Consider the following 18,976-nt stretch of genomic DNA (forward strand, 5'->3'; position numbering starts at 1 on the left):
GAAGGTTTAAGGCCTTATCACTCCTGATGAATACCTTTCTTTATACATGTATGTAGGCCAACATATTGTCCCCAACCACGAATAGGAAAAAAATTCATTCGACTTGGCGAAATGGATACTTCATTAATTACTCATATCTTTTGTAACATATATTGTCGATAAGCAGATCCAGATTTGCGGGATTTATTGAATATAGACTAACAAACGCCGTCAGTTACAAATGAAGTTTCAGGGCGTCGATTCTCAATAAAACCCACACATCTGACAATACATAATGTGACAACACCAAATAATCTCTTATTTAAAGCAAATATCACGACGGCCCACGTAAACCAATGACTGAAATGCATTCATCCAATGCAAGTCTTCTTATTTTTGATTGTGATATGTGCTTGATAGTCTAGGTATTTCCGTCGTGAATGGTATAGTTACCTTAAACCGGTATTTGCGGTAGGAACTACCGCACTCTGCGTGTGGGTCTGACAGGTCATGACAACAATCACATTTCATTGGTTAATACGCAAACGGTTGACGCGACATGATGCGAAACCCCCACCCACGTCGGCGTTTAACAACAAGGTCGTAAGTATTAATGCTAATAAATATCCATCAAACGATTCCAAGACTTTTCAACAAACGCGTAGGTCTTTAGTTTCAAAACCTACCTGCCATGTCGTCTTCACTTCTTCATAAATTTTGTGTGTGGAATGTCCACGATTTATGTTTTCATTCCTGTCCAATACACAAATTAGTCCTGCTCTCGCATTCTCTGGACGAGAACGAAATACGTTTGTCGTTATGAGTAAGAGCAGTGTTATTCAAACATTCAACAAATGTGCATCATACATAGCACGACACCAAAAGTAATCCTGTGATGCACGGTATATTTAATTTGCAGTTTATGAAAAGCATTTCTCAAAATTATCGGTGGCAATCGATGATTTCAACAGTGTTTTAGTAGTGTTCGTCTTGCCTATATCTGGAATCTGGCTGACAATGATCGTGATAACCTTGGTCATGGCCAAATATATATTTAAGTGATGAAAATTGTTTTTTGTCGTTTCCGTTACATGTTTTCATTGCCTTGTGGGGAGGTCGGTCAGCCTAGTGGTTAAAGCGTTCGCTCGTTACGCCGAAGACCCGGGTTCGATTATCGACCTGGGTACAATGTGTGAAGCCCATTTATAGTGTGATATATTCCACCGCCGTGATATTGCTGGCATATTGCTAAAAGCGGCGTAAAACTATATTCACTCACTCATTGCGTAGTAGCAATGCGTTGTGGCAGAGGAACACTTGTCCGAAGCTCCTCGTGCCAAGTCACTCCGTGAAACTTCGCGGGACCCGTTTTTAATTCCCGGTTGATTCCTTTTGTGGCATGCCAAGTATCATTTGCATTAGGCCATCCATATTGTTTTATGCGTTTCTCATCTCCAACCTCAACCAACAAGAGAGTGGGCGGACGAAATTATATATATGTCTCTTTCAATAATTGTGTAAGTGATATTATGACATTTTTTAATAAGCTTAAAACACTTGGTACTAGTCAATTAATTACAAATGTCGTAGATCTTGTTCTTCAAAGTAACATTTCTTTTAAATTAAACTCCCGAGAAAAAGAAAGTATACAGCCATATTTGATAAATGAAACAAACAAGAAGTTATTCGATAGTGATGTATTGATACGGGTATCATAGTTGTGTTTTTGACCTTAAGTTTTTCTTCAGCCTAGGAACGTTTTGATACCGTTCGTTATTTCTGTGTCAAATCCAATATTTTGCCCGGCAGTTTACACATTAACAAAGTTTATACAGCAACAGTATATAGCAAAGTTTATATTCATACAAAAACAAGGCTTACTGTTAATTCCTCCCTCTATCTTGGTAGTGGTCAGTATGCAAGAACTAACAGAATAATTCTAAAGTCAAATTTTTATGGCTGTGAATGTCTACCTCCCTTAAGTTACACGAAAAAGGTCTTGAATTATTTGACATTGTAAGCAATAACGTAATTGTACAATAACCTATGTATAGGTCAGCGTCCCTGATATCAATATTTCCATTAGGACGGACAATCAGTCACATGTCAGCACAGTTCCTGTCTCGGGTGCTGGGTCCAGTCTGATGATGTTTACCGGTGTCTGTAACTACCGCGTGACCATACAATTGGGGGAAAAGAGTGCGCGCTGACGTCACATTGAGCCTGGAGCAACATGGCTCGAATACTCGTGTACTGAGTGGTCAATATCGCTGTCCCATTTATAGTTATATGTTTGAGGATATGCTTGTCATTACAATTTAAAACACGCTAGCCCATAGTATCATCAAAAGACGTTTGTTGTGCGACCTTCCCTTATGATATATTTCAATAGATATTGGGCTTTTTTAATTAAATGTCATGTATCTTAAATGTAAGGTGGATGTAAAAACCCTCTAGCACCCGTAGGCAACTTGGGTTGTATACTCCCCAGGGAGTTGAGAATGTTAACTGGAATGCAAACGGACCCAATGGTCTGGGAACAAATAAAAGCGCATTTGAGCAGATACTAGTACCTGGATACCTGCGGTATATAAATGTATGATATAATATAATAAGTATCACCCGCCCGCTTCTCAATATTTGTTTTGAATATATTTTGCGGTTCATGGCTGCAGAATTCTCTTCTTGATGGCAATTTGACCATAACGTATTGGTAATTATTATTATAATAATTTAGATCTCTATGGGCTAGATGGTCTAGCATATATGAATTTATCACTATAAGCTGTCAATTATAGTAACACAATGGATATTGGAGGAATCATGGTATATACTTTTCTATAATTCCTTTTCACATCACGCTCACACGTTTCCGCCCCTCCTGTTAAATATCAATTTGAATATTTGACCATTGGTATACAGGTAATTAGGACATACTCCGTATTTTCGAGGTAGAGTTATGTGATTGTAGACCTAACAGCGCTTTCAAATTGTGAAGTTATTATCATGTGTCGTGGTGTTGTGATAGTTGAGTAGGTTCCCGATTTTCATCGATGATTTCCTAATTATAGCCTTTAACAAAGGATGCTCCTGTTTATGATCAAACATGTAAAGTATGTTAGCTAGTTTGTATTTTGCTTGTTTGTTGTTTAACGCCGCACTATTCCAGCTGTCTGTAAATAATCGAATCAAGCCAGACAATCCACTGATTGACAGCATGAGCATCGAACTACTCAAATAGGACGCGATGACCTGCATCAACCAAGTCAGCGAGCCTGACTACATGATCCTTTGGTTACCTCATACAACAAGCATGGGTTGCTGAAGAACAATTCTAACCCGAATCTCCATGGGGTGTCGAGTCCCTATCGTTAATGACATGATTCATGGAACACGGAATTCTTTCGATGGAAAGGGCGCTGGTATAACCATTGATCTCTAACCAAATGGCCTACCCCTGCTATCCCAATCTGTCTCTTGCCAGGCTTAACCGAAATAGCCCGAAATAGCCGAAGGTGAGATTGGGGCTAAGCATTGGAAATGTCACGTCAGAGAACAACCAGACTCGATTATCGATGAGACAAATTCCATTGAGCATAAACGGTACGAGTTGTGAAAAATTACAAGAATGGAACCCATTGACAGAATGTTTGCGAAAAGAGTAAGCGTACTCTGATTAACCAGTAACACCCACCACTCACACAACTTGCATACAAAATATGTGTTTGTTGGCCGCACAGTACTACTCCTGCCATGCGACGACGGTGTGTAAATAAAGCAGAGTGACAGACCAGAAATCCAGCGACAAGATAGTGCATTAACTGGTTTTGTTGATACTGTTATCACGTTACGTATGGGATAACAAGTTGTAATCTTATCCTTAAAGGAGAAGGGAGAAGTCCGCAAGTCAGTGACCAGTCCATAAGATGTTTCAGTATTTATTGTGAGGTCCAATATATCATACATGAATGATCAATCAATAATCTTATAGACACATTACATTTTGATGGGGTAATTAGCATTTACAATGGTAGAGTTTGTAACAATAATTATATTTTATTCTTTCAACAAAACATTGGATAATAATAATTAAGGAACCATTCATACTATTACTTAAATCATATCTCAGTGATACTTCAAAGATCGTCATATAAATCATATATAAATTATATTTACCGTTGTACCAAATCGCAATGTACTCATACATGAGTGCAATAAATACACAACTAATCCTGACAATACATCTAATTCACTTTCATATTCAACAATGACGGAGATATTATGCATGACAATATTACTCATAAATAATAAATTTCAGTCATGATATTATTTCCCATAACCAATAGAGTTTGTACAAGTGAGCTTACCTTAAAGTAGGAGTGAGTGTGTATGGTTTTACGCCGCTTTTAGCAATATTCCAGCAATATCACGGCGGGGGACACCAGAAATGGGCTTCACACATTGTACCCATGTCGGGAATCGAACCCGGGTCTTCGGCGTGACGAGCGAACGCTATAACCACTGGGCTACCCGACCGCCCCCCTTAAAGTAGGAGTGGGAATTCAGTCAACCCTACTCATACAAAGAAATTGCTACGGCAGAAGGCGACCTCTTAAACAACAACAACAACAACAACAACAACAACAACAATCATATCAACCCACTGGACCTCACAATAAATACTGAAGCTTCTCTTTGACAAACAAATGCGGAAAAGTCAACAAAGACAGGGATGAAAAAGAGAATGAATAACACAAACATAGTTTTCTCGGTTCGAGAAACAAAATTATACGATAAAAACAAACAGGGGTTATGCATATCTTAATGTCAGGGTATTACCTCAGTAAAACAAAGAAATTGCATCTTTTGGACATAATGCAAGTGTCAAACATAAGAGGATAGATGGCCAATTCTAAATGCGCATGTGTCCACAGATCTTCAGCAGATAGTCGGATGTATCTCCAAGGTCCTTGGATTGAGGTACTTGTACATGCACTAAGAGTTTATAATACCATTGATAACCAGTACATGTTCATTTACATGATATTGGAAAGTGAACAGCAGAGTGCCCCTCGATGTGCCCTAAGATGTTCCTGAAATTGTCTCAATACGTTCAGGGTCCACTTGCACAAAACGATCTTAGCGCTAAGATGATCGTAACTCCCATACTTTAACATATAGGCTTACAATAGTCGTAGCGCTAAGATCGATTTGTGCAAGTGGCCCCGGGTCTTTTTTACATCTATTTTCCACATATTCTACACTCTTAAAAAAAAAGAACACAAGTAGTATGTAGTTCATTGATATGACTACACAAAAAAACTCCAGTATTTAAATTGGATATATGTTGTTGGAAAATGTTGGTGGCCAAATATTCGACAAACGGTGCGTCAAAACGCAGCAATTGTCGATTTGCAAAGTCTTAAACGGCATTGTTTTCACACTTGTTAAAAAATGTCATGGCGGAAAACAGTAAAGCAAAATGCACGTGCAAGTTATGGCATTCGTAACTCGAGGTAGTGGATATAAAAAGTCAAACATATAAGCCAATAATTTGTTCTTCAATTGTCAACATTTTTCAAGTTCGAAAATGCCAAGACTCAGCACTGCCGATCGGAACATCGCCGTAGGACGTATCCAAAGAGGCCTAGGGGAATCGCAGTCTTCTGTGCTCGCCCCTTCAACGTCCACCACAACACCATATCCTACACCACGAGATCTGACTTGGTTGTGGTTCAGGGAAATTTGACAGCAGATCGCAACATGAATCAAATTCTTCAACTTCACCTTCTTCCAATCATTGACCGCCAGAGGGAACTGTTTCAACAGGACAACGCTCGTATCACGGTAGACTACCTCCATATTGCCAACATCAACGATTTTCCCTGGTCGTCGAAATCTCCAGATCTCAACCCAATCGAACATCTCAGGGATGAACTAGATCGACGTGTACGTCAAAGTCAGAACACGCCACAGACACTCCCACAAATGGCCAACGCATTACAAGCAGAGTGGCGCAGAATTCCGCAGGACAGAATTCGTACACTTATCCAGTCAGTGCCGAGGAGATTGCTGTCCGGGGCTGTCACACGAGATGCTGAGTTCAGCGCAACCTTGTGGCCTTATGTGACATGACAGTGCCTCTGTACAACGACAAAATGTGACTATCGAGCACCAAAATTTCATATTTGTATCTGTGATATTACATTAAATATATCGACTTTAATAGGTACAATAAATGTACTAAAACTCTACCTATGCGTGATTGTTTTGAAGAATGTATATGTTTCTGCCAAGTGAGGTGTTGGTTAAGGATCAACCCTAGAAATATTGCGGATTTTTCGAATTTGACTGGTGTGCCTTTTATGGAGAGACGGGGTATCTTGGAATCTCTCTCTCTCTCTCTCTCTCTCTCTCTCTCTCTCTCTCTCCCCCCCCCCCCCCCCCCCCCCCACACACACACACACACAGTTTTTCACTTGAAAGGGTGAACCCCCCATTTATTGCACCATTGATCTACTCTGACCAGGGCTGACTGGAGTTTTTTTTCGGATTTGTGAAATATTTTTTACCCTGCTCGTCAGTCGGTTTTGTTCTTATATAATGTTTAGATAAAGGACAACTGCTAGGGATTAACGGATTAAGGAATTATGTGTGCCTGGCATACCAACACTGGGTACCGGGGCACAGAATAATACTAGTTTAAAAAACAAGACACATATATTTAGTTTATTGTGTCGACTCTGATGAGACCATTCTTTGTCTTTTCTGTTGGCAATGGAAAACACCACTGATCAACGTGGGAATTCACCTGATCAGATTATTATCAGTTTATTTTTACAACTGCTGTCTGGATGTCTAATGAGTTTTCAGAGATGGTGTCACGTGACCGTCGTTGATGTTATTTAGCTTTGCTGGGCAAGCTATCGTGAGCTTTGACTTGACATGATGGTAGTTAAAGTATAAATGTATAGAATGAATTACATGAAATATATGGTTGGTGCTACGCCTGCTTTACATTTGGCATGAAGGAATTAAATTTTATGATCTGTATAGAATGAATGACATATTCATAATTATGTGGCAAATGTTAAAACAGTAAATACATACAAATTAATATAAACGCATAAAATATAATCATAAATTGTTCGCTGTCACAAAACTAAAAAGGATATTGATTTTGAATGCCATTAATGTGGTGTAAGAGTCCTAATAGAAAATCACAAACGTCAACTCCACGGTGGCTTCAAACTGGTTATACTCTCTCCAAGTAGATTCATATTGCGTTTCTGTCCAAAATCTCACAACCGGAGCAAGATTGAGAAAGAAGACGTTGTTGTGTTTTGAAAACCCTGAATTACCATTCAGTTTCAAATCCAGCTTACATGCCACAGAAATTAAACTACCAACATATGGCACGTAGAAGACACATATTCTGTGTACATTTCGATTCTCCACATGTCTACAATGTGTGAAGGCTATTTCTAGTGTCCATTTGTGTGAAGGGGTTAAAACTGTTTATAACACTATTATAGTTTATTTTGACGCTTCAATATCATGTGGGAACATGCTCCAAATGCCGCAAGTGAATGAATTCAGCAAGCACAACGAACCAAGGATCATAATTAGATTCAGGGCAACTTTGAGACTCGAACCATCGTCGAAAGGCTCCTGGCACGGATAACGGACGCAGCATATACACCACAACGAATTGCGTGGCTACCCGCTCCCCTATGTGTGTCATGTGCGATCCCGTATTTCTATGTCATCTGTAAAGTATTCAGAAGAAGAAGCAACAACCCATCGCAAGTCTAACATTTTCCCGGGGACGCAGGGTATCAGATTACAGTAATGTCCTGTCATGTCAAGGTCATGTCGACACTGAAATGCACACTACCCTGAATGTTCATGTATTGTCTCTGACAGGGTAACAAAATCTTGTCGGTTAACCGGTCGGGCAATAACCTGTCTGTCAATGGTCCTTGTTCAGGGGTCAGTTTTAAAACTGAAGCAATGACGATAGGCAAATCATTTCAAATATTGTTTGAGCCTACGGTTCCAACGCAGCTTTAGTAATGTTTGGCGTCTGATAATAAATGAAAAAACTTTCAAGCTTATACCGTTCTTATGTATTGTGAAATATGATATTGAACTTTTGCTTTGAAGGAAAAGTGTTTGACGTCCCAGTCAGCAATATTCAAGCTATATCACACCGGGTTGAACATGACTGAGTAAGTACCAGACAGTGGTTGATACCACGAGCATCGATCCATTTCTTGAATGTCCCAATTACACTATTCCCAGAAATATCATGTTCGCTTATATTATAAAAGCTGGAGCTACATGTACAATACAAAATATTCTCTACGGTGATGTATCCCTAGCTGAAAGTCATCCTCATCCTCCGCAATAACCTCATCTTCAACAGCGTTCAAAAATATATACTGTCGACTAATAGATTCGAGTAACTCTTTATCATAAATATGAAATATCGCTCTGCGACCACCTATCATTAGTGCGGTCGGGTAGCCTCGTGGTAAAAGCGTTCGCTTGTCACACCGAAGACCTGGGTTCGTTTCCCGACATGGGTACAATGTGTGAAGCCCATTTCTGGTGTCCCCCGCCGTGATACTGCTGGAATATTGCTAAAAGCGACGTAAAACCATATTCACTCACTCACACACTTATCAGTAATTCCGCCATCAGTGTATAAACTGCATGCATGTATATGAATACATGGCTATCACTGCCTTTTTCTCTAAGCATAATGTTTACGGGTATGTATATCTTGGTGTATGTGTGTAAATATGTGTATGTATATATATGTATGCATGCGTATACAATTGCAAAGGTATAAGTGTATGGATGTAGTGTGTGTATGTGTGCATATATGTACATGTAAGTGTATGTATGATTGTGTGATTATATGTTATGTATTATATATTATATGTATTGCATGTATTTTGGATCAATGTTTATATACAAGTAAATTGTGTTTATATAGGCATTTCTTATGTATGTCTATGTTATTCTTGCAAACATTATGTTTATGTTCTTGTGTAAATATATTTCTCTTTGTTACTATAAATGTAATATGTGCATATGTATATGAGTATGTGTATGTATGCATGAGTATGTATGATTATGTGTACATGTATGAATTTCTGTATATGCATGTATATGTATGTGTGTATGTATATGTGTATATATATGTATAATACAATGTCTGTACAAAAATACATAAGGGAAAGGACCACCTAACTTTTGCCCAATCCCGTTGACCATATATGTCAATAAAATATAACAAAACATCGATCCATGCCATCGGGGTACGATGACACACAATCAGCCAGGTCACACATCGCAACCACCCGATCCCATAAGTCGGTTCATACGACCAGCAAGCGGGACTGACTGAATCCACACGGTATGCATCATTGTGTTAATGATGCCCAACCGGCTTCACCGTTTCTAGTTCCAAGAGCGTTATTTTATATGGCTTCAATTATATTAATAATTATTAATGGCACTGTTTGCGTTTTGGAAATTTGACATTTAAAATAAAAATGAACAAAGCCTAACATTAAACGTTTGACAGGTGTCGAGTTCGATGAAAATGAACACGTTCTTTTTTTCCTGTTTTGCTGTAGCATGCCAAATTTCATTTACGCTAGTATTCCGACATCTAGATCAAAATTAATTTTATTCCTTGTTTTACCTCGTTGTGATTTCACAATGCTTAACGTATAAATTATGTGTGGCACATTGTATCATATTATATAAAAAATGGCCAATACACAAAGTTAATACATGTGCCCCAATTGTAATCTTTTCTGAACAATGCTTGAAAGGCGATACTATTCCTAACCTTGGAAAAGGTGGTCGCCTTTTATACATTTCCCACGTTCATCGTCCGCCCGGGCGCTGAACTTTCCTAGATTTATAACAATGTTCGATTATCACACGAAATGCCGAGGCGTGCGGCAGTTCAAGTATGTTTCGAGGGTCTGGTTGTAAACGCACAATGCCCCCATAAAGCTACATGCATGTCTGTACAATAGACAAGGGAATTGCACATCAATATTGAGGTTAGAAAGTCTCATCTCCATAAACTTTATCTTTACATAGCCTTTATGCCAAACATTAAATGGACGCAGTTATACGTCGCAGTAAATATTTTACTGCAAAATGTCAAATAACTGAATACAAATGTAAAAAATAATGTGCCCACTTCTTGCATTATATGTGCCCACCATGAGCTTTTATGTTACATCTCAAATAACTTATAAGTGCATGACTAGCCTTGACCATTATCCTCAAAAGTCATTGTGTGTGAAATGCAGTTTTGATATATGACTTCTTTAAGGCGAAAGAAATGGGTTTTAACTCTTTTAATAAGGTTATATAAATTTGGATTCTTAAAAGTGAAAAGATACTTAACAAGGACAATAATGAAAACAATGTTTCGTTTTTAATTTGTTTCTAAGTTGGTGAAAAAGTCTAAATCATCAAGAATAAATGAGTATTAAGTGAGATTAAATCGTATTCTAAATAATACTTGTTTCTGGATGTTTAGCTATTTTTGAAAGAACATACTATTTGCTATTATAACAACACAGGAAATACTACGTGCTAAACAAACAGCTTTATTTCAGCACTACACAGATACGTTATCGTCACACGAATTCCTTCCCCTGAAAAACATGTTTACAAACATAACGGTAACCCAATCCACCAGCCCTGTCAGGCACACGAAGAGAAGCACCTGTATCGATAGCCTTTACACCATCCACTGTCTTACCACAGACATCTAACCTCGCAGCCTTGAAACTTCGAACAATAGCGATGTAACTATCTGCCCAACGCCCCAGACAAACAAACAAACGCCTTGTTCCAAGTGGCCATCTTACAAGATCAGTGTGGGCGGGCGATACGCTCTGTGGATATGAACCATGCACACCTCTTTCAGGGATGAAAACAACGGCTATCGTGCGACCATACAGGCATAGGATTCTCGCTGCTCTCTATCAAAATGATAGGAATGCAATGTTGCATCCAAAAATAATATAACCTTTCGCTTCCAGTCTGATCTCCTACGTTGTTGCCGTTACCCATTGCGATAGTAACAGTTAAACTGTCGGACCATTTCGGAAATAGCATTGTGAAGGTGAAGTGAAGGTAATGCCGTTCATTGCGTCACGTTCATCCCTGATCTCTGGACCCGTGTGTTTTGATAACTTCGTCGATATAACGGATGAAGCGCTGCCAGATTTTCCAATTCAGAGGATGGAGCTGTTACGGAGGGCTGCGAGGCAGACAAAGCTACTTGTGCGAAAAAGGAAAAAATCTATTTCAGAAGAAAAAGGACTTTTCCCCAACAGTGAGTACTATAAGATATATATTTTAAAGATCATGCTAAGGAATACAGATGATTAATCTGGGATTTATATTTTGTAAATGCTTCATCATGTGCATGGGTTTGTGAGGGAATCAGAAATTTGTGTAAGTATTGCAGATTTTAAACTCTTTTGTTTGTAGACACCCCCATCTAGTCATAGTTATATAGTTATATCAATATAACATGCTAACAATAAGAAATATATATATCTGGTATATATATCTGGTATTATATATATTACCAGATACCCTAATATAATTAGTGACAATGGAGGAACCAAATTCATCAAAGAAATATGTTTTACGAAAAGGTTTTTTTTAAACTTAAAACGAAATAAATAAAAATATTTTTTGTCAAATGATTTCTTGGTCCAATCAAACGAGATTTGACAGCAATAAGTAGTGGTTCTAAAATCGCAACCTGAATAAAAAGTATTAAATGCAAGGCCAGTAAAAATGTTTAAATCGTGAGCACTTAAGCTGAATGTGATCAGACGAGTGGACAAAATAGATTTATATTACTATTGACCAATAAAATGTAAAACACATAAATACAGCGAAACCCTGTTTATCCGGATGGTACGGTCTCCATTGATGGTGTTCTGATCTGCATATCTCCGGTTTGAAGAATAATTGTCATTGTGTAATGTTCAAATACTATACAGATCGTCATACGATCCAAACAGTAATCAAACGGAAATGAATTTTACGGATTAATTGCGTCCGTTATAACAAGGTTTCACTGTATCGTGATTAATTGAAAGTAGGTAAGGGCTCAGGTTAGTCGACAATACCAGCAAGCAAGTTTATTCATGTCAATCAAAACCCTCTTTGCCTGTCTAGTTACTCCGATTTCATGAAGTATGTGAATGAAGCGCTCAACGTTTATTCTAATTACACATAGGCAACATTTCCGTTTCACAAATGACACTGGATACAACGCTTGGCTCTGGACTAGAAATGGGCAACAGACGATGACACGTTGTCTCTCTACAAAAATTAACTTTTAACGTCAGTTATATTAATGCCTGAATTTACCATCAACCATATGGTTTACATTAGTTAAACACGTCATATAAATGTCAATGACATTATATTTGCTGTGTGGCGTGATCTAAATTGTGTCTGGTGAAGAGATTTTTATGATTGTATTGAATCATTTAAAGGCATTACTGCCCACGGCGGTTTGCAAATTATTGTTATACGAGTCAGACCCACAGATCCTTCGAAGAGCCACGACAGTCGTAAGCCTTATATAAAATATCAGTATTGCGATCGTGTAAGCGCTACAATTGCATGCTCGTTGAAGATCGGGACCAAGGACAGAGACTGCACATCAATGAAATGCTGTATTTACTTAACCTACAGTTATGATAGCAGCTTAGAAACGATTGACGATTGGTCGATTGATGTGGGGCAGCTAGCCTGTTGGCACGATACACATCAATGTACATGTGTATACCACGACCAGTACCACCTATTGTGCAGGACTTGTCTACCTGTTACACACTTTTGATACTGCTTTGTTTAAGTGGAGTTGTTCCTAATATCAAACTCGTTTAATATGACTGAACTCGAGAAATGGTTTCAGGTGTCAACAATCAATTTAAAATGGAATTAATACATTTCAGTTTCACCACAAACATCGGTTATGTCGTCTGAGCGATCTCTTCTAAACGTCCAAGTTCCAAGATCCCGGAGTCTTGATGTTGGGGCGCTCACGCCTATATCATTGCCACTTTACGACACAACGTCCAAAGTTACAAGCTCATCTGTGAAAAGACTATCCCTCGAGGGTCAAAACCTGTCCAAAAGAGGCTTGCTGTTTCCCTTCAGCTTATCGAAGGAAAGAAACATGTCAGTGGAGTCCTTCAGTTCAGACGAGACATGCGATACACAAACAAGCGGTGACTTCAGCGACAGATTTCACGTTGTTCTCTATAATAAGTTTGGTACACAGAGAGATGATGCGGCTGGCATACTTGACGCTAAATCAGTTTCTCATGTCTACAGTGGAGCCGTGCTGGTAACAGATATGCTTGACAGTAAAGTTGTCTTATATGAACGCAGCGGTAAAGCCAAACGGACTTATATGACAAGAGAGTGTACGGAGCCGTGGGGAGCGACCATGACCCCTGAAGGTCAAGTGGCCGTGTCGTTCCGACGTCAGCGTTGTGTGGCAGTGTGGCCAAATGACGGACAGACTATTGTAGAGGTGGGACATGGGCTACTCAAATGTCCAGCTGGTGTCGCCGTGGACAAAACTGGGAGGATAATTGTTGCGGACGAGGAAGCTGATGACGTGCTGGTTTTTGATCAGACAGGAAAAAGTCTGTTTAAATTATCAGATTTACAGGAAACGTGTTTCAAACAGCCAAGATATGTCTGCTGTTCAATTTCTGGACGTATCATTGTTTCAGATTCGGGAAACCATTGTATAAAAGTGTTTAATCAAAGCGGAGAATTTCTATTCAAATTTGGGTGTTATGGGAGGGGAAATGGACAGTTTAAATTCCCATATGGAGTCTGTGCAGACCAGCATGACAATATCTTTGTTGCTGATCATTACAACGATCGCGTTGTTATGTTTTCTTCCAAAGGTGGCTTTATTCAAGATTTGGTGACGTCAGATTCTGGACTTCGGAATCCTGCTGGACTTTCAGTTCGATGTGCGCATAATCGGAAGTTGTATATTACACATGGTGAACTGAGAGCCTCGGAGGTAATTGTGTTTAAGCTCATTCCGGAGGAGAATGACGTCAGTATTAACGTTAAATATTATGTGTGATGTCATATATGATATTAGTACTCATTGCTTCATCATAAATCAATAAATATGTCATGTAGTATAATAAAGAAGGAATACACATGAACCAAGTTTTTACTTCGCGACAACCGTGTGTAAATTTCTTGCCTTCAAGAAACGTAATATTACAATTTTATATATGCTCCTGGAAGAAACGTATGGTGCTCCTCAACCTGGCATAAAGAATTTTAGTAACCATTAATGTATGATGTGCTGGTGGGCCCATTTGCTTAATTTATTATGTTGGTTGGTTGGTTGTTTAACGCCGCACTCAGCAATATTCCAGCTATATGACGACGGTCTGTAAATAATTGAGTTTGGACCAGACAATCCCGTGATTAAAATCATGAGCATGGGATCGATGACATGCATCAACCAAGTAAGCGAGCCTGACCACCCGATTCTGACCGTCATTCATTATGTCTAATGTTTGTAATTATATCTTTGTTTATATGATTGAAGCCTGCAATTACCCTGATTAAAACTGAAAGTGAAACATGCTGTGATTTAACTTAAATACACTTAAGAAACCTGACTGTAAATATTTTTTTAAAATAAAGACGTATAGTGTGATATTATGACTTCGCCAGCATTCTTCGGAGTCAGCGGTTTCACCACCTCATGCGTAATCATTTGTTGTTGAAGTTACAATTCTGACGATCTGTTTCCACATAATTTCCAAACGAAGTCAAACTGTATTAATAACAATGGGTTGAATTCCATCTAAAAACGAACCATAAGTTTCCAAATGAAGTTTCTATTTGATTCTTAGTTTACAAGTTTTGTGGATGTGCACTTCGTGTTTGTGTCTGCATCTTGCTAATTCCAACAACCCCATGAATGTATTTTGTTTGACAAATATATTTTCACTGTAGGTGTTCGATGTGTAAGACATCACTGTTCGTAGGCAACATGTAGTCTGTCGTTAATATAGCATACATACCATAGTGAACGTTGCCATTTCTCTTGGAATTGCATCTGTGTGTGTTTCCACATTGGTTGTCATGGCATGGACCACGTGTTGTCTGTAACATTATAAAAACAAATAGCTAGTTAACGGCTTTTGGAACTAATATCATATCACTATTTAAGCATACTTTTATGAGGGAAAAGTATTTCCATCGTACTACTACTACTACTACTACTACTACTACTACTACTACTACTACTACTACTACTACTACTACCTTGTTCCAATTCAAAATTTCAAAATAGAAGTGTAGATGAAATCCAGATTTCCCCCTATTGTGTTTCTTGGTTTTTGGAGAGGATTAGGACAGTTACTGATATGGTCCGAGTTAGCTGATTTACTGTCGGATTTAATGGTGGAGGTTTTGTGCTCTTTCATTCTGGTGTTGATTGGGCGGGATGTTTAACCTACGTAGGATTGTCCACAGTTGCAGTCAATTTTATAAACTACACCTTTAGGCTTCCGCATCGCCCTTCCGTTCATAAGAAAAGCCTCCCACATCATCAGCCGCCTCCTCAAACAACAAGCCAACATCGACACCCACTTCACCAGCTCCAACTTCCTCAAGACCCTGCTAAGAGCCACTACAGGAACACAACCAAACCCCAAAAGGCTAAAGGTGTAGTTTACAAAATTGACTGCAACTCCTAAACACAACATCAACTGGGACAACGTCCAAATCCTCTCCAACAACCTCCATGATTTCACTGAAAGAAAACTAACAGAACCAATCCACATTCGCCACCACAAGCCTTTAATTAACAGAGATCAAGGCTATTTCATCCCTTCCGCCTACTATGAACTCATCAAGCAATAATCACCTATCCTGTTTAATTGGCTTCATGTCCCATTGGCTTCCACCTATGTGTTCTCTGTCCATCGCGTTGTGACAGTATTATCCCCTTGTTGTCAACACCTACCTATGTTATCCCACTCATGTATGCAATTGTTGTCACTATTAATCCGCTACTGTCAATCCTCCACCTACTATAAATATTCTGTACTATGTCCCCCACACGGCCGAACTTATGGGCATGGCCTCAGCCCTGCATAACCAACAATCTAAAAACAACAAAAAAATCCTAATTCTCACTGACTCCCTTAGTGGACTACAAGCCCTCCAAAACAAAAATACCAAAAAACGACCTAAATTAATAAACCAAATACTTAAAAGCTCCAACGACCTAACAAAAGCAGGCAAACAAATAACCTTCTTGTGGATCCCCGCCCACGTAGGAATTTACGGCAATGAAAGCGCCGATAAAGCAGCTAAATTATCTCTCAAAATACCAGAAATAAGCCTAAACCTACCCATCTCAAAATCAGAAATTAAAAGTGTAAACAAACAAAAAATAACCAAAAAATGGCATAATCAATATCAAAACTCAAATAGCCAAATAAAAAAAGTGCTCAGAAAACCACTAACCAAACCTAAAATCCTACACCCCTCTAAACAAATTGACAGATTAATTACAAAACTCCAAACAGGACACACCAACCTAAATAACCACCTAAAACAACTTAAAAGACACACCACAGGCAACTGCCCCCACTGCAAACAACCCGAAACCACAGAACACGCACTCATTCACTGCACCCACTATCAAACACACAGAACCACACTACAAACCGCCCTCAATCTAAATAAGGTTCCTACTCTAGATGAAATACTAAACCCTCAAAATAAACTAGAAAATTTCAAGGCCCTAGGCGTATTCCTAATCAAAACAGACCTAATTAAGCGCATCTAAAAATTAATTAATCTACCAATCCAAAATCCAATAAACATACAAACACCCACCTCACCCGGCTCCCTTAGTTCCCTCCTCCACCCACCTCGGCATTTATTCCAAATTTCAAAATTTCAAAAAATCAATATAAGCAACCCCTAAAAGCCCCCTCTTGGGTTGCACACACCACTTTCACCCTTCTCGGAATACACTAAATGGTCCGGCCAGGCCCGTGTGCGAAATACGCTGTAGTCGGAAAGCGCACGTTAAATCTTTTATATCAGTCAGTCAGTCCCCCATTTTCCAAATCTCAAAATTTCCAAATTCTATATAAGCAACCCCTTTTGGGTTGCACACACCACTTCGCCCCTTTCGGAAACACATTAAATGGCCTGGCCGGGCCCGTGTGCGAAATATGCATCAGTCGGAAAGCGCACGTTAAATCTCCAAAGTAAGTAAGTAAGTTAGTACCCCCATTCAGTCCTTGTGGGACATACTCTATCAGTCGGAAAGCGCACGTAAAACCCCCAACATCCATCCACCCCATTCAGTCTTGCTTGACAACGGCATAAGGATCTATACCGAAACGTCGCTTAGTACAGTATTAAAGAGGTTGTCATCATAAAATTGTGTCTACCTTGTCATCCGTCAACTTCTTAGTCTATCAAACAATCGATACGTTCAGATGTTCAGAAAGTAATGCACGAGTGAACATGACCGTGACTTGTTTCACCTGTTATATGAGATAAACTTGTCCATACAGAGACAATGAAATAATGTAGACAAAATGGGAAACACTTGTGAAATGAAATATAAACATAAGGTGACCAGAGGGCATGGTTGTCTTTCTTCAGATAACAAAGTGAAGATGATGATTTGGAAGTTTAACGACCGCTTCGGGCTGTGTCAATAATTCGCAGTCGGGGTCAGGAGGGGGTTACTTTAGATACTGAATATGGGGAAAAAGGATGTAAACGTCTGACCTAATAAACTATAAATTGTTGGGTTAAATTTAATGAAAAAGAAATATTAAAGTAGTTTGTTGAGAGAGAAGTTCGCAGCTGGTATACTGAGGAGAGGAACTTACCTGTAACAGAAGTGAAAAATAATATAGTAATGATAAGAGTGTTGTAGGGAATGAATAGTGATAATAATATGTATGAGTTAAGCTGATGTTTAAATACAAAGCCTATGAAATAAAGAAAAACGGGGATAAACTTACATGTCATACCTAAGTATGATAAAGAACGTCGAGCTGAGGGGGGAGGGGAGTCAGTCAGGCTTGTGTTGAGTTATTGTGCTTGTCTGGTGGTGGGTGGCTTTGGCGAGGAGACTGGTTCATGGACTTTAAGGATTTATAGTGGCTGGTTAATCTGGAATTGTGCGTGCGGACGTCATAGAAGACAATGCGGGCTTGGAATTTCGATCCCGATCCGAAATCAAGAAAGTGGTATCGTTGATATTTTTAAAATAATGGTAATTAGTTGGGGACAGTTCTAAAATTTGTTTTGGAGATTGCTGCTTTTAATAAAGTCTAAGATTGCTGAGTAAATTGCCGTCGTGTTTGTAGGGTTGTAAAGAAGTGTAATAATGTTTTTATATTGGAGAGGTAGATATTGATATAGTGATGTGTTTGAGTGAAAAAGGGTACAACGGTTGAATATATGATTCAGGTCTTCTTGTGTATTGCAGTGAGTGCAGTTTCCATGTTGGTGCATATTTTGTTAAGGTTGGTTAGGCCACAGTGGATTCTATTTATTATTTTGTCTGAAAGGACCGAGTTTGTGAAATTGTGGCATTGGTTTACTACATGTACTTTATTCAGGTGGATTTACAATTTTGAATAAGAATTCGGTAATTTTGAATTTTGATATTCTTCTTTATGAGAGATTTTGTTTCGGTTTTACTTGTGAAGTGGGGAGGGGTGTGTAGTTTTTGAGCAATTGTGCCTGCCAAATCTGCGAGATTATTCCCTTTAATATCTCTCTGACCAGGCCAGTTGTGTTGTATGGCAGAAATGTTTGAACTGGTCTGTTTATGTATTTGGATAAAATGGTACGCATCTTCTATGCACAGTTTATTACACATACTCTC

At 38.8% G+C, this 18,976-nt stretch overlaps 1 protein-coding gene across 1 annotated transcript; it reads left to right on the forward strand.

Moving 5' to 3' along the window:
• Window positions 1-11,160: 11,160 nt before the first annotated feature.
• On the forward strand, window positions 11,161-14,712 carry LOC139480092 (tripartite motif-containing protein 2-like). The gene is made up of 2 exons (XM_071263104.1): window positions 11,161-11,359; window positions 13,008-14,712. Exons 1-2 carry the CDS (start codon window positions 11,161-11,163, stop codon window positions 14,162-14,164), a joined length of 1,356 nt encoding a protein of 451 aa, XP_071119205.1. The 3' UTR covers window positions 14,165-14,712.
• The last annotated feature ends 4,264 nt before the right edge of the window (window positions 14,713-18,976 follow it).

The sequence above is a fragment of the Haliotis cracherodii genome, unplaced genomic scaffold (assembly GCF_022045235.1).
Source record: "Haliotis cracherodii isolate W230 unplaced genomic scaffold, xgHalCrac1.p SCAF_4, whole genome shotgun sequence".
In the NCBI taxonomy this organism is placed as follows: Eukaryota; Metazoa; Mollusca; class Gastropoda; order Lepetellida; family Haliotidae; genus Haliotis; species Haliotis cracherodii.